The following is a 16617-nucleotide window of genomic DNA, read 5'->3' as shown; positions in this document are numbered from 1 at the left end:
GCTCTCCGTCGTTTTTGTTATTTCCATGAAAGAGAAAGGGAGGAAGAAGGAGCGGGCCAAGGGGAAGAGAGAGTGAGATAAAAGCAACAATTTATCTACATATTTGCACAGTACCTGAGGTACAGTAAGATAAAGATGTGTTAGCATAGCAGCAGATCATCATCATCATTTTTCGACCATGGTCGAGATCATGGATTTCACAATGCCACGTCCTTCATTGCCATCCCCAGTTCCTGCTTACTGATGCATGTGTCCCTAGCGATGACATCAGGGAACGACAGTTTTCTACCTCTGGTCTGCTTTGAGGCAGGACTCCAGAGAAGAAGGGAAGATATAACCTGCTCTGTAGCAGTGGCTGGCAAACTGTGTTCTTCTGGATCGGACTAGTGAAGAAACACGGGGAAGGTTGCCCTATATTAGATTAGTTGATGGGTGGCTCTTCCAAGACAGATTTTGCGCTCTCATTAGTGTGGCGATGTAATCCCTCCACCTCATCCTTGGTCTCCTCCCAGTGGGACGTGCATCGAGGACCTCCCTACGAGTCCCTAGAGAGACGCTCGAGAGGCATCCTAACCAGATGCCCAAAACACCTAAGCTGGCTCTTTTCCAGGCCAAGAAGCAGCGACTCTGCTCTGAGTCTCTCTCACGTGACTGAACTTCTCACGCTATCTCTAAGGGTATTATATAAAATGTGGATCATGGTATCATTTGAGTCAAATGTTTCACATTTTGTTTACCATTGCTTTGGGAATTTTGCTTGAATTAATTACATTTTTGTAAGGCAACCTCACCTTTTCAATGCCTAATAATAAAATATACTCTTACCAGCTTGTCAAAACAATGCCATTTACTGCTTTTTATAGAAATAAAATTGATATTATGCATAATTAAGTTCAGCCTTTTGGCCCGGCCCTCCAAAATATTTTCTGTTTCTCATTTGGCCCCTTGGGAAACAATAATTGCCCACCCCTGTGGTAAATTCAGGGCTTGAAACCATTGAGTACCATTAAAAACGTATAATTATGCTTTAAGAAGCATGTAATGTGTCAAACTAGGGTGTTTTCATGATTCTGAATCCATTGCAATCATTAGTTTTGCACAAAAAACGGTCATATAGCCTCGTGCCTAAATGTGATGAGGACAGCACATTTGTGTGGCTATGGCCTAATTGAGCCCGATGAGCCAATTTTCACTACTTTTGTGCTCTTATGCGACACACTAGGGCGTTAATTTAAAAATGTTTAAATATGGAGATGCAAGGTTTCTGCCTGACTGCAACAATAATGCAAGTCGTAGTGACTCACTTCTCTCTATGTCCTCAGATCGGCCAGAGATGTTGGGCACTCCTCTGTTTGAATTTGTGGATCCAGACATACAGGTACGGTGCCATTCAAAGCCTGCCGTTAGTGTCAGTCTAAAATATGTGAACCAAAGAATAGTTTAACAATCTATAATAAGTGACACTGTTACAACAACTGATGAAAGAATTATAAGAAAAGCTATTGATTATCTATTAGCAATCCATTCTCTATCAGTAACTTTTTCGATGAATCGCATAATCAAGAAGCATGTTTTGTTGTTGGAATACGTTTTTAACATTTGTTGTAATTTTTAATGTAATTCTTTTTAATGATATCTTGAGAGACAAGAACTTTCTGGGGTTTCCTGGGGTTTTTAGGTGGGTAATATGTGTTTTTTTTTAAAGGTATTATGACATTATTTATAACATAATTTTAACAACATTAAAAGTCTTGGCCATGGTCCTTCAAACGTGTCTAAAAAGTTTGAACACTCAACTCCACTCCAGTATTTCTTGCCAGGAGTTTTTGTGTATGTGTAATCTGCATCCTGAGAAGCCATGGAAAAACACATTATTTTAGCCTGTAGATGTCGGTAATTCCCCCTTTCCTGTCAACCCAAGATGCGCTTCTTTGACAACTTAGTAGGAACGTCACCGTCAAAAATAAAAGAGTCATCTAGGCCAGTTGGTATCCAGTGTAAGGACTTGTGTTGATTGACACAGCCAACAACAGAGCAGATTGATTTTTCTCTAGAAGCCATTATTAGTAAGTATTACAAAGAAACAAAGTCGCGGTCACAATGAGGAAGCGGAGAGGAGAGGGGCGGAGAAGAGAGGGTAGGCAGGGAGCAGAGGGGAGGGGGCGGAGGTTTACCAGGGATCTATGTATATGCCTGCCGTCCAACCAGATGAAACATTTTTGGATAATTATTCACAAAAGTCCAGACAGCAGAGAATACACTGAATGTTCAAACTTCGTTTTTTTTTTGTGAAATTGATGTCAAGAAAAGCCAAAAAAGACAAAAAATCTACAAAAATGTGTTTTAAATGTCACAATCCCTTTAAGATATTTTAGTATTTCCAAGTGTCCATGACGTCATGGACACTGGGCTCACTTACTTCCTGGACTACATGTTGTGTCAGTAAGACAGACCTCCCCCTATCCACAAGGAGGAGCAGTGCACCAAAGCGTTATTGGAATTGTAGTCCAGGAAGGAAGTGAGCCCAGTGTCCATGACATCATGGACACTTTGAAATTAAAAACACAACCCACCCATTACCCACATACAAACCCCAGGAAAGTGTTTCTTGTCTCCCAAGAAAAGATCTGGCTGCAAATGGGGTGAAGTGTCCCTTTAACCCTAGCTGATCTACAACCTGACAAAGCGTCACATCATGACTCATCGTGAGCTTGTAGATCTGCTATTATCTCTATATCTTAAATTAAAATAAAATTATATTTCCCCCCCAACATCCTTTTTCATGATTTTCAAATACATTGTTTATTTTTTTAAATAATCAATTAAAGTTGATTAGTTCGATAAACTGTTGCACCTCTATATAATGCTCTCTCTTTTTTTAAGATGGCAGAAGACACCTTGCAGACTCTGGAAGTCCCGCCCCATGACCCTTTGACCCCGCGCAGAGTGTTCTTGGAGGTGTCACTCAAAGAGGGCCTCTATCCCATGATGCCTCACTCCATGTACTGCCTGCCACTGTGGCCCGGGATCACGCTGGTGCTGCTCACTAAGGTCTGTGGGTAACATCCATAGAGTAATACAAGGATAGAGACCGAACCCCCCGCTATTCATTTCAATAGAAGTTGCTCAGTGGAGTTTTGAAGCACCCGGAAGACTGCCGGAAGTACAATTATAACTCAATGGCTCGAGTGAGCGGAAGTATTGCCTAGACTAGCCCGGACCTCAAATTTGCACATCTGATGCACATCCACCTCCATGAAAGTGCTGCAATTCCACTACTCGCCAGTAGGTATAGTGGCAGCTTCAACGTTGGATAGCCTTACTGGGGGCTTGGTAACATCACACAACCCAAGCCCACGCCAGTGTTATACTTTTGACAGCAAATTTTGATTTAGTTTAGTCATCTCTAGCTGCAGTGTTGATTTCGTCTAACTAAAACTAAGACGAAACATGTTTGTCGAGTACCTTTTTTCACGCCTCGCCTGCCGCGCCGATGCACCGCTGTTCTATTTTCCAGGCGTTGCCGCGCGGCCTCCACCCGGCTATCCGTGGGCGTGGCAATGGAATATAGTCAACAAAACTCCCCAGCCGCGTGGTAGCGCGCCGCGTCCTGTTGGTGTTGCCGTGCGGCTATGCCGCGCGGCAATACTGTGCCGCGGCGGTACGCGCGGCGGTCGCAGACGGTGTGTGTCGGGCTTGCATCGGCTATTTTCAGCAAGTGTAAAACTAGTCATTACGACGGCATCAAACCCCACCAAAATACATTTTAGTTGACTAAATCAACTAGATTTAGGCAACTAAAATCTCATGACATTTAGTCGACTAAAACTAGACTAAACAATAAAACATTCCAGGTGACTAAAACGATAGTTACGTATGTAACTACGGTTCTATGAGTCCTGAATGACCGCCAGAGGCGGTGCTTTAAGCACTGAATACGTCCCTTCGCGCATGCGCAGTCGAGTATTTTATACCAACAATGTCGGTTGACCCCGTGATGACCCGGAGTCGTCTATAACTTCCGGCAGTCATCCGGGGCTCAGTCCCTACAGAATCTTCTCGCGAGAACACGAGGATTCTGAGTGACAAGAGTGCCTCTGGCGGTCATTCAGGACTCATAGAACCGTAGTTACATACGTAACTATCGTTCTATTTCGTCCCTGCTGACCGCCAGAGGCGGTGCTTTAAGCACTGAATGACTTATACCAGCCAAGTCACGAGGAATCCTGATTACAGACCTCAAAGGGTAGAACCGGAGGATTCGGGGAAGAGGGCCACGTCCACTGGGTGGGGAGTGGCAACATTCACCCTGTAGTACCTTGAGAAAGTGCCTGCCGAAGCCCATGAGGCGGCGGCACAAATGTCCTCCAAGGGAACCCCTCTCATGGCAGCCCATGATGTGGAAATGCTCCTTGTAGAGTGGCACCGTACCCCTGATGGTACGGGGAGGTTACTTGCCTCATAGGCGTGGCTGATTGTGTCTACAATCCAGTGGGACAGGCGCTGCTTGGAGGGAGCGCCGCCTTTGTTCACACCACTATGGCAAAAGAACAGCTGCTCTGCTCGCCTGATGCGTGCAGTAGCTTCAATGTAGGCTCTCAGGGCCCGGACTGGGCACAACAGCTCCAGTTTGTCTGTCAGCTCCCCAGGTGGGGGGTTGAATCGAGCCAGCCTGATAGGCCGGTTGAGGTGAGCCTGCGACAGCACCTTCGGGAGGAATGCTATGTTTGGCCACAGCGTGACCCCCGAGCCGTCTGCGTTCCACCTCAGACATGATTCGCTGACTGACAGAGCGTGCAGTTCACTGACGCGCTTTGCCGATGTAATGGCCAGGAGAAGGGCTGTCTTGCATGACACCCACTTCAGCTCTGCCTGTGCCAAGGGTTCGAAGGTAGGCCCGCACAGGGCGTCCAGTACCCGGTTAAGGTCCCATGAGTATGAGAATGTGTGCTATAGAGCGGAGCGCACCACTTGCCGCTCCAGCACATTGCCGTGTTCGGCCCAGTAGACTGGCATAAACTTCATAACCCTGTTGGGTCCCATCAGATTCAAGACATGTCGACACCCGTCTGTCTTGCGTCACGAGGAAGTATGTAGATCGGACTTCCCTTAGTGTGACTGAGGATATACAGCCTCTGTTGCGCCCTTGGGCAGGAGGACACATCACTCCTGGTCTGATAGTAGGGCTCTCGTCATGTTGCTGATAATGGCCATTTTGACCCGCCGGATATGGGGGGCTGGCGTCAGAAGGCACTGCACAGCCCGGAAAGTCACAGTCACAGTCAGGTCCCTGCGTGGGACGCCAGGGAACACGCTGGCCTCTAGTGTGGGCCGGCGGTGATACGCAAGCTCCGAGGGCAGTCAAGATGATTTCATCAATGTTGGAGCTCGGCCCTTTGGGAGGCGGGATGTGTCGTAGGCCTGCAAGCTGCAGCCTGGTCTTCCCCCCCTGGATGGTTCGCTCCGGCGATTCTCGCCCGGCTGAACCACCTAGTGCTCCTGGCTCCTCAGGGAGACTACGGAGAGTTGGCCTAGGCTCATCAGTCAAGCTTGACTGTGAAAACCCGACTTGGCGACGGGCTAGAGATACGATGGACATCAGCCGCCCACGCTCTGAGGACATGACGCCAATGCCTCCAGTGACACACCAAAGGTGACTGAGCCAGTATTAACGTTGCCACTATTAAGTGTGAACGGGAGGCCCCAGTGAGCAGGTTGTCTGTGCTCCTGCACTGGGGTCGAGGTCACCTAGCGTTCTGCCGCCGGGCCTCGTTGGGGAACACAATGAGGGATGCAATGACAGGCTTGGTGGCTGGCATGTAACCCAGGCCAGCCCTTATCGCCTTGTGCGTTCAAATCTATTAAAGTGTCACGTCGCAACGGGTTGTCTCAGGACACTTTTCCCAATCAGGGCAGGGCTGCCAGGATTTCACCATCGGTATAGAGATGGGAGAGGGCCCTGATCGTTCGCCCGGCAGGCCTGTAGCTGTCTCAGGTACAGGCGTGGGGGACGGCGAAGACAGCAAGAAGAAGGCGCTTGGAGGAGCCGACTGCCTGCTTTAGTATGCGTTCCACGGCTATGCGCATGAGCTGAGAAGTGGGAGGCCGGCTCTGATGCCTGGGAGGCACCGCCTTCTGCATCTTCCTCATAGTCATGGAAGTGCGTAGCTTAAGCTGTCGGGGAGAGCACATCAACCTCGAGTCAGTTGTGGCATCGGAGAGGTAGGCGCTTCGGCACCCTCCGAGGTGCCTAGGTGTTATCTGAAGTGAGCATGGCCCTCATGCGGGCCAACTCCGCAGATAGCTGAGCCCTCTCGGATCTGCTGTAGTCAGCGGTCAGACCTTTTCCTCCTGGCACACGGGGCAGGACCAAGGTCGGCTCACGGCTGAAGGAGAGCTTCACACGAGGTACAAAAGTGGGAGCTCTCCATTGTGGTGGCACCGGTTACTCTGGACCGGCCGGTGCACACAAGTCCCAACTAGCCCAGGGCGCGGACGCTACTGGTTGCTAGGTGTTGGCCATATGCTTGAGGGAGCGCATACGCTGTCTGTACCAGCAGAGGCTTTCGAGGTACGAAAGTGGGTGCTCTCCGTTGTGGTGGCACCGGTTCCTTTGGACCGGCCGGTGCACACCAGTCCCAACTAGCCCAGGGCGCGGACGCTACTGGTTTGCTAGGTGTTGGCCATATGCTGCAGGGAGGGGGCGCGTACGCTGCCTGTGCCAGCAGAGGCTTTAACTTAGATCGGCATATAATGACTTAATCGAAAAACTGAATGCTGCTATACCTGCCGCAGCATGTGAATATGCATTTACGTTTATGCAAATGCTCATTGCAGCACTTTGAGATTCAACCAGATGTAAAGTGCATCATAGAAACAGCACACAAACGTTGCTGTTAGATAGACTGTGCGACCTGCATGGTCGCGGTGGGGGAGGGGAGCTTTACGCTACCTGTACCCCCGGCGGAGGCTTACTTATAATTTATGATAATAAAGTAGCCTTCAGTCAAGGTTTGGACGCTGCTATGTAGCAGCTGTAGTGTTTCCTATGTGACCGTTTATCACGGCACTATGACGCTTATCCAAACTCCAGTGCATTATTATTTATGTTTGCTAGTCCAGAGCGAAACAAAAGACACTTCCAATACACTAGTCACGTGTGCACTACTACGCATTCATGCTGGGAGGAGGGAGCGCTACCGCTGCCTACCCCAGCCAGGTTCGGTTAAATAAACCGACACAAGCTAGTTTTGGAGAAAAGGCTACAACCGATAGCTCCACCGATAGGGGCCACCTGCTGAAGGAAGGGAGCGCGTACGCTGCCTGTATCAGCTGCAGCTAATGAACATAACAAGCTATACACCAATAGCTGTTAATAAATGCTTGAGCTAACAAACGATTAGTAGTAAGTAACATCAAGCTGGCCGTATGCTGGAGGAGCGGAGCGCATACGCTGCCTGCCCTGTACCAGCTGGGCCAACAAACAGTAAGGCAAGCTATATACAGATAGCTTTTTATCTTCAATAGTATAATAAGCGCTTGGGCTACAACTACAGGTAGCAGCGCCAGTTAGAGAGCTATGCTGGAGACCAGCTAGGCTACTAAAAAACAAGACAAGCTATAGCCTGTTCATAAACAGCTTTAACTTTAAGCTACTGGTAGCAGCTGTGAGCTACGCTGTCAGCAGCGCCAGATACTCTGTGCTGGGGACCAGCTGGGCTAATAGGACCTACAGGTACCCAGGGGCACTAATCCGACCTGTGGGAACAAACCAGGTTGCACCCACTGTATATGCAAAAAACTGTTAATGGAGCTTTGAGCTCCAGACATACTGGTAGCAGCTTCAGCTAGGCCCACTACTGGGGGCCAGCTGGGTTAACAACCAGACAGGCTATGTACACCAGTAGCTGTTAATACTATTTTGCTACAAACTATACTGGTAGCAACATCAATACCCTGGGAGGACGCAGGAAGCTGCTCCTGTACCGGGCTGATAATAACAACAACAATACAGCTATTCGCAAAAGCAGTTAAGCTTGAATGCTGCCAATATCGGTATATGGCTTTGGCCAGCAAGGCTCTTGCCATCACCAGCAGGGGCTAAACAAAGCTTAAAAAGTAGCGTGTTTAACAAACGAAGGTAATATGACAGTGTTCTTATCCTTCGGCAAGTCTTATAGTCGCTTATAATAAGCGCTAGCGTTCACAGTCGAACAGACCTCGTATGCAGAGCAGGGAGGCGGCGCGAACGCAGCCTTTACCCACACACAGGAGGTTATGCCATGATAAGTATATGATATCATATGAACGTCTGTTTAGCGGGGATAGCGCCGCTTTAAACGATAACGTACCTTCTGTCCGGGGAGGGTTTTGTTAGCCTTCATTACCGGCGAGAGAGATTGGACGCTCCTGCGTCCACGTGACATGGGTTGTCACCGAGTGCCTCCCTCAGATGTTGGGGGCCAAGGCACCCAGGGCAGAGGTCATGCCCATCCTCTGGCCGCAGAGGAGCCTGGCAGGAGGTGCACAGGTGGTGGCGGGGTTCGTCCATTGGAAACCCGCAGATGTAGCCCAGAGCGCGGACGCTAGTGGTCGCTAGGGGTGGAGCCGTAAACTGGTAGGAAGGGAGCGCGGACGCTGCCTGTGCCAGTAGAGGCTACTGTAGCTGCTAAAGGCCGCTTAGCTGGAGGGAGGGGGCGCGCACGCCGCCTATGCCAGGTAAGGGGTGCTCTAGCAGAGACCAGTATATATGATATATATATAATGATATAGTTATATATATATAATTTCAGAAAAACCAACCTATAAAGTGGCAATGGCTCTGTGCCGAAATTAAAGTACACTATTTGAGAACAAGTGACTAAATCAGTCAAGCCAATTCATATAACCGGGGTTACTGACGTAACCTCGCGGTGGTGCTATATAGCTGGCCAGTGCCAGCAAAGACTCATTCAGAGAGGCAGAGTAATATAGCAGTAAATAAGTACACTTATAAGTAGTATAAGTATAAGTAGTATAAGTATAAGTAGTAAGCAAATAATAATAGCGTCGACTCACGTGCTGGGAGCGGGTAGCGCTAACGCTTGCCGTCACCAGCACTGCGGCGCAGCCTTCGTGGGAAAACAAGACAGCGTAAGCTGTCAAAGAGAACGAGCTATCCGTTCAACTTTGACGGGTGCTAAACGGGACGCTCAGGTCGCCGTTTGTAGCACGCGGCGGTGCTATATAGCTGGCCAGTGCCAGCAAAGACTCGCTCAGAGAGGCAGAGTAATATAGCAGTAGATAAGTACACTTATAAGTATAAGTAGTATAAGTATAAGTAGTATAGGTAAGTAGTAAACAAATAATACTAGCGTCGACTCACGTGCTGGGAGCGGGTAGTGCTAACGCTTGCCGTCACCAGCACTGCGGCGCAGCCTTCGTGGGAAAACAAGACAGCGTAAGCTGTCAAAGAGAACGAGCTATCCGTTCAACTTTGACGGGTGCTAAAACGGGACGCTCAGGTCGCCGTTTGTAGCACGCAACCGTGTGTGTTGCAGGGAAGCAGCGCGCACGCAGCCTATGCGAACAGGGGTTGTCTGCTTACCTTGTTCCCACGGGGAAAGAAGACGATGTGAAGCCCAGCTCCACTCGAAAACGATACAATAATAGTAGTATTAAGTCGCAGTCCCTGGAGGGCGAACGCACGCGTCACAGCTCCGACCAACAATGGTCGCGGGACTACCGGCGACTTAGTAGTAGCAAAGCAATAGTTCTGTTATCGTGCAGTTTAATTCTGCTGTAGAACTCTGTGCTATGTACAACTTGCGTAAGCGAGAAGAAATTAGGGACTGAGCCCCGGATGACTGCCGGAAGTTATAGACGACTCCGGGTCATCACGGGGTCAACCGACATTGTTGGTATAAAATACTCGACTGCGCATGCGCGAAGGGACGTATTCAGTGCTTAAAGCACCGCCTCTGGCGGTCAGCAGGGACGAAATAGAACTTAATAATGCTATTCAAGAGACTAAAACTAAAATCAAAATGTGCCACCAAAAACAACACTTCTCTCTAAGGTCGTCCTCAGACTATAGCCCTCATTGTTTAGTTTCGTTTATTTGATCATCCTTCAGTTTCAAATACAATATTTAAAGACAATGAATGGAAGCTGTTACAAAAGCAAATAATGCTTATAAATGCCTATCCTACTTACAACAGAACATGATTCGTAATACTCATTACATTAACACTCCGGCCGCCCAAGGCGGAGACCTCCGTCCTATTAAATAATTATGCCTGACGCCCCGGACGGAGATTAATCAAAAGACGGAACATTACTCGGTTCATAACAGAGCGCACCGCTTTTCCGGCTAGTCCATCATCCAAAGTGGTCCAGCTCCATTTTAATGGCTGGGATTCAAAATCTTAAAACGTGAATTAACTCTTAATCTAAATTCAATGATTGCAATTCTAACCAAAGATGATGTTTTTGACGGCCCATCGCGGTCCCGTCGCTTGTCGCGTTAGAAGTAATCATGTACGAGCTTGTAGGTCTGCTATTCTTTTTAAATCGTGAAAATGTGGCACACATTTTTGAATACGGTATATATTCTTTCAGAGCGAATGTTTTTAATTCAAATCTTTGCTTCTGAGGGGTTCCTTCCTGGAAATTGGAATAACATATTTTCAGATGGGGGTCGGCGGCCAATTACATATAATCTTGGGGGTCCTTGACATGAAAATGTTTGAGAACAACTGACATAGAAACATTGGGTTTTTCAGAAAACTGTCATGATTTACAAGACATTTGTAGAATCCTTCCCAGGTCAAAATGGCTAAAACATTAATAATAGTTAGATTTGTGAATTTAGCATTACATATAAACATTACATTGCAATGGGGGTTTTTTTTGTAAATAAAAAAAATCATATAATAATGAAAACAAGGCAGTTGCACAGTGTTTTTAGGCCTTGATGAGTGCTCTCACCGAGCAGCCGATTGATCGCCTTGTCTGAGTTGGCAAGCCGCGATGGACATCATAGGTTAGCGCCCGTTTTGAAATTGCACATGTGCAATAAAACCAGCGCTCCCCCATCTGTGTCTTTCCAAAAAAATTACTTTCCTTGTTTCCTTTCATAGCCAGCAGAGGGCACACTTCAGTCATAGCAGCATTGGGATTGTGTCTGTGTGTTGACATAAAACAGAGCTTTCTGGAGTATTTCAGTTATTAACGTTCCATGAAAAATTCACAATGTCTTTGCTCGATTCGGTTCAACGTTGACCTTTCGCTGTCTCTTTTTTTGTGTTGTTGCTCAGATTCCCAACAGTACAGTGGCCATGTCCGTTTATATGTTCCTGGAAGTGTTCGCTAAGCTGGAGAAGCGTTTAAACGAGGGCCAGGCCGGGTCCGCTGCCTCCAAGGGTCAGCCTGCTGTGCACGAGCTACGTAATAAACTGGACAAGTTCATCAAAGCCCTGGTCCCCAGCGATATACAGGTGTGTGTGTGTGTGTGTGTGTGTGTGTGTGTGTGTGTGTGTGTGTGCGCTGGCCAAATGTCCCCATGCACAAGTATAGTAGAATATTTGAGAAATATTATTATAATGACTAGAAAGGTGCAATTCTGGGAAGTTGCAAGTGTGGTTGCGCTGACGCGAGCCACGAGGAATCCGTAGCTAAATTAATTCCGTCTTGAATGCTTCATGCATTCGGTCTTCTTCATGTGATCATGTGGGAAGCCATTTGGTACACTTGTAATTCATGGGTTTATACGAGGATGATTTGTTCTCGATGAATTCTGTCTTGCCATTTATATTACACTAGAGCAGGGTGTGATCTAACCAGTAGATCACAAAGGCTGCGCCAGGTAGATCACATGACATGCCACTAAAAAATGTCTATATAATGTAATATATATCTTTGGCATCTGCCACTTGAATTAAGGTGACTTGATTGATTTGACATCAACAAGGGCCTGTCAGTTCAAACACAAACATCAGTATAGCATTACAAAGTTATATGCAAAAAAACACTACCAATTTGTCTTAGCAACACCACTGCCGCTATTTTCAGCAATGGTATACCAGTAGTTTTTTCTTGGTCGGTAGATCTTGTTGAGCTGGTTATTTTGAACGTAGCTCTCAAGTAAAAAAAAGTGTGGGCACCCCTGCACTAGAGCGATGCCCGTTGGGCACTTACGATGCAAGTTGTAAATGCATGCCCCACCCAGTTATTAGGTCTGTGTCCCTTTTATGCCCATATGGAGTTATTTGTCAGGCGTGCCCAAGTATGGAGTCTATGCAGATGTCAGACATTTTTTGTGATGTCAGAACAGGCAAGTTTTATAAGTATTCCCCCAAACCTCAGTACAGTAGTTTAGGTATGGCAAAACCAGGGAACAGTATAGCATTCATAGTGACTTATAGTTCAAAAGGTGTTTTGCTTTATATAAAACTGAAATACTTCTAGATAATTTATTATATATATATACTTAATACGAGACTTCCAGTTAATTCTATCATCAATTATTACACCAAGAAATTTGTTTTCAGAAACTCTCTCAATTTCAACACCATCTACCTGTATATTAACTTTATTATCTATTCTGTAATTACTGAATATCATTAGTTTAGTTTTAGCCAGATTTAGTGACAATTTATTTTTATCAAACCACCTTTTTAACTTTCATAATTCTGAAGTGACTAGGTCCAATAGCTTGTGTAGATTTTTTCCGGAGCAAAAAATATTAGTGTCATCTGCGAAAACTTTCAATATATTAGATATATAGATATATTAGATACATCACACATATCATTTATATACATAATAAACAGTTTAGGACCCAATACCGACCCCTGGGGGACTCCACAAGCAATGCCCAAGCATGAAGAGACAGTTTAATACACTTCCTCTAATACCATATCTTTCCAATTTAATAATTAATGTCATGATTAATAGTGTCAAATGCTTTTTTAAGGTCAATAAATACGCCAGCTACATATTTATATTTATCTATGGAATTAGTGATCTCCTCATATAATCCTAATAAAAAGATTTGATGCATTTATCATTATAAATACTATGTATGTCTATGATAATGAATGTTTTAGTAACTTATTATACTAATAATTAGCCTATAAAGAAAAGGATCTCTGGAAAAAAGGAAGCCAAAAGTCATGGGAAATAAGCAGACTTGGCAACCCTGCCTCATGGAAGGAAAGAAACATGCGCAGTTGAGACCAAGGAAGCTGAACGTGGAAGTGTTGGCTGCATATAGCCCATTCTCCCTGCTGTTAATGTTTTATGATGGTGTTTAATCGCGCCGAGCAGGGAGAAAATGCAGCAGAGCCGAACGACAAGATATATATCATATGCACACTTGTATTCTCATTCTATGATAAATATTGGTTAATTCTATCCGTGAGTTGTCTGAGTGAACTGGTTATAATGATCAAAATAAGAGCATTATATAATGGTGTGTAAAAGAGAAAATCTAAAAGACAAGATAAAGTCTTTGCCACAGACCCGTTTGTCTGTGTACAGACAATGTTGACCCCTGTGTGTGTGAACTGTGAATACTTCTGACCTATTATTTACCTTGTATAGCCTGCTATACATGAGCTACGTAACACACTGGATAAGTTCATCAATGCCCTGGCCCCCAGCCACATACAGGTGTGTGAGTTCACAATAATAATATGCACGTGTTTGGGTTTCAAGCATCTACAGTAAATGTGGTTGTGTGCATGTGTGTGGTGGCTGTGTGCATGTGCACATGTGATATGCCAAGCAGCCACCAAAAAAGTCATGTTCATTTTCGTTTAATCATCATGAAATAATTTGTAGAAATACAGTATATACATTTTTTTCCCCCCTGCGAGTTTTACTAGTACTTTGGTGAAACAATACGTTTTAACTGAGGAAGCACACTCACAGCATGGTCAGTACTGGACACTGTAAATAATTTGAGGACTACAGTTAACTAAAACTAACAAAGTAAAGACAACTGCATAGAAATAATAAGCCCTTTTATTTAACTGTCTGAAATATAACTAAAAATAATAACTAACGGAAAGCGTATTGTGTGTTTGCAAAACTAACTAAAACAAACTATATTCAAGATAAATAAATTGTGCATAGTTTTTGTTTCTATGGTAAATGTATTTCTAGTTAAGCCTAGTTTTGTATATAGGATATGAAATCTACGGTATATCTTCCAATGTTTTAACTGTGATTGCTTAAATCAGTGGTTTTCAACCAGTGGTCCTTGAGGTGGTTCCAGGTGGTCCCCAGCTAAATCATGGAGAGTTGGTAACCAAATGGACCCTTATTAGATCTTTAACTCTTGAAAGCGTGAAATGAAATGAACCCTTAAGCGTGAAATGAAATGAACCCTTCATTTTAGGCTCTAAAGAGTTAAATAATTGTTAAACATCTGCCCAAGTCTACACAAACAATAGGGAATGTAGAAGAATTGTCATTTTGATCAACGTTTGCCTGTTGTCTCTCCTAGTCCTAATCGATAGAGCATTGGAACTGTGGACACACAAATCTTATCCAACGACAACACAATATTCTTTCGTTTTGGGTTAAGAGGTTAAATCTCATCAAATGGTGCAGTCCGTGGCTCAAACGCCGAATAAATGATTGACCTGGATATAAATATGAAAAGGGTTGAAAACCATTGACTTAAATTAAATTATGTTTTCTTGGTGTTTTATTACACAATACTTTTTTGGAACTTTTTTTAGTCTCACCTCACACTGGGACCTATATTACAATACAAACTATTAATGTATAAAAACTACTAAAAAACTGAATTGATGGAAAAACGAATTAACAAAAACAAAACCTTTTAAACTAAGGAAATAAAAAGGAATGTGTGTTTTCTTTCTCTCTTCCTTGATAGTCGGCCCAGCTCCAGAATGCATGGACGGGGTTCAAGAACCAGGCATTCACCAGAGGAGGATCTGGCTTTAACAGAGAGTAAGTCTCACACTGCCCTCTTCTGGACACTGTGGTTACTTCACATTGCTTTTTTTGTGATCAATTTTAACAAGACACCTTTTACACAGAGAGAGAGAGAGAGAGAGAGAGAGATGAATACAAACACAAGCATGCATGATCTACATGAAGTACTCCATATAAAAGGATACATAAAAGTATTTAATTAAATTACATATTTAAATTAAATCAAGATTCCATCCATGTCTGGGAGCGAGAGATAAATCGATTAACCGAGCTCGATGGTGTCGAACATCAGTCATCAAAACAGTTTAAAGGCCCATGACGTAAATCACCGTCAAGTTCAAGTGCACGGTCATGTGCCTGAGATTAATTGATTAATCTCCGTCAAATTAGTGATATGAAAACGGATCGCATCACTCCACAGCCTAGATGCGCTTTAGAGGGGGGTGGGGGGGACTTTTGGAAAATGGCAGATCGACATTAAGCTCACTCACGCCCGTTGTGAGCTTGCCGATCGGCTTTTTCCAGCTAAATCTTTCACCCACGATGACAACGGAGCATACGCTAGCTAGGCGCTAGCACAGAGCCCTGAGGGACTCCGCTGAACCATATGAATAGCATGGAACCATTTCCTGAGTGTATCTTTGAAATGGTTGTGTGTGTGTGTGTGTGTGTGTGTGTGTGTGTGTGTGTGTGTGCGTGCGTGCGTGCATTAGGTTGATTCCGCTGTGCGTCAGCATGAAGACCCAGCTGTGCGGGGTGTACAGACAGTGCTTCCTCACGGAGAGCCATGCAGGGCCCGACGCCGCAGCGCAGCGCCTGTCCCCCGGACTGCAGGAACGAGCACAGGCGATGGTGCAGTGCGTATCAGACCCCGCCCTCCCCCGTCTCTCTCTCCCCCGCCCTCCCCCGTCTCTCTCTCTCTCCCCCCCGCCTTCCCCCGTCTCTCTCTCTCTCCCCCCCCGCCCTCCCCCGTCTCTCTCTCTCCCCCCCGCCCTCCCCCATCTCTCTCTCTCTCCCCCCCGCCCTCCCCCGTCTCTCTCTCTCTCCCCCCCCCGCCCTCCCCCGTCTCTCTCTCTCCCCCCCGCCCTCCCCTGTCTCTCTCTCTCCCCCGCCCTCCCCTGTCTCTCTCTCTCTCCCCACCGCCTTCCCCTGTCTCTCTCTCCCCCCCCCCCGCCCTCCCGTCTCTCTCTCTCCCCCCGCCCTCCCCTGTCTCTCTCTCTCCCCCCCCGCCCTCCCCTGTCTCTCTCTCTCCCCCCCCCCGACCCTCCCCTGTCTCTCTCTCTCCCCCCCCCCGCCCTCCCCCGTCTCTCTCTCTCTCCCCCCGCCTTCCCCCGTCTCTCTCTCTCTCTCCCCCCCCGCCCTCCCCTGTCTCTCTCTCTCCCCCCGCCTTCCCCCGTCTCTCCCCCCCCCCGCCCTCCCCTGTCTCTCTCTCTCCCCACTCATTTAACCACTTCAACCCCATGTGCTAACGTACAACAAATTCAGGATGTTTTTTTTATTCTTCATATAGTGATACCAATATCAACTTAAAGATGGAGTGACGTGATAGTCCTATGATTATACTAGATACGAGAAACCACAGCTGTGGTTGTATGATAAAGGGGGGTTAGGTGACATTGTGATGTCACTATATTACTGACTGTCATTTCGATTAGGCCTTTTGACCTG

At 46.1% G+C, this 16617-nt stretch overlaps 1 protein-coding gene across 2 annotated transcripts in view; it reads left to right on the top strand.

Annotated features, from left to right (window-relative positions):
- Positions 1 to 16617, top strand: part of hps1 (HPS1 biogenesis of lysosomal organelles complex 3 subunit 1) — a 47784-nt gene that overhangs the window by 17979 nt on the left and 13188 nt on the right. The window contains exons 9-14 of one of the 2 annotated variants that reach the window (XM_083775339.1): positions 1323 to 1378; positions 2884 to 3051; positions 11298 to 11477; positions 13585 to 13653; positions 14888 to 14964; positions 15663 to 15806. In XM_083775339.1, coding sequence (XP_083631465.1) covers positions 1323 to 1378; positions 2884 to 3051; positions 11298 to 11477; positions 13585 to 13653; positions 14888 to 14964; positions 15663 to 15806 — 694 coding nt within the window. The remainder of the gene's footprint in view (positions 1 to 1322; positions 1379 to 2883; positions 3052 to 11297; positions 11478 to 13584; positions 13654 to 14887; positions 14965 to 15662; positions 15807 to 16617) is intronic. The other variant, XM_083775340.1, reaches the window with a different exon arrangement.

This window comes from Protomyctophum parallelum (assembly GCF_964188405.1).
Source record: "Protomyctophum parallelum genome assembly, chromosome: 10".
Taxonomy (NCBI): domain Eukaryota; kingdom Metazoa; phylum Chordata; class Actinopteri; order Myctophiformes; family Myctophidae; genus Protomyctophum; species Protomyctophum parallelum.
Note: the sequence above shows the minus strand (reverse complement) of the source record. Positions and strands in the feature narration are given on the sequence as shown.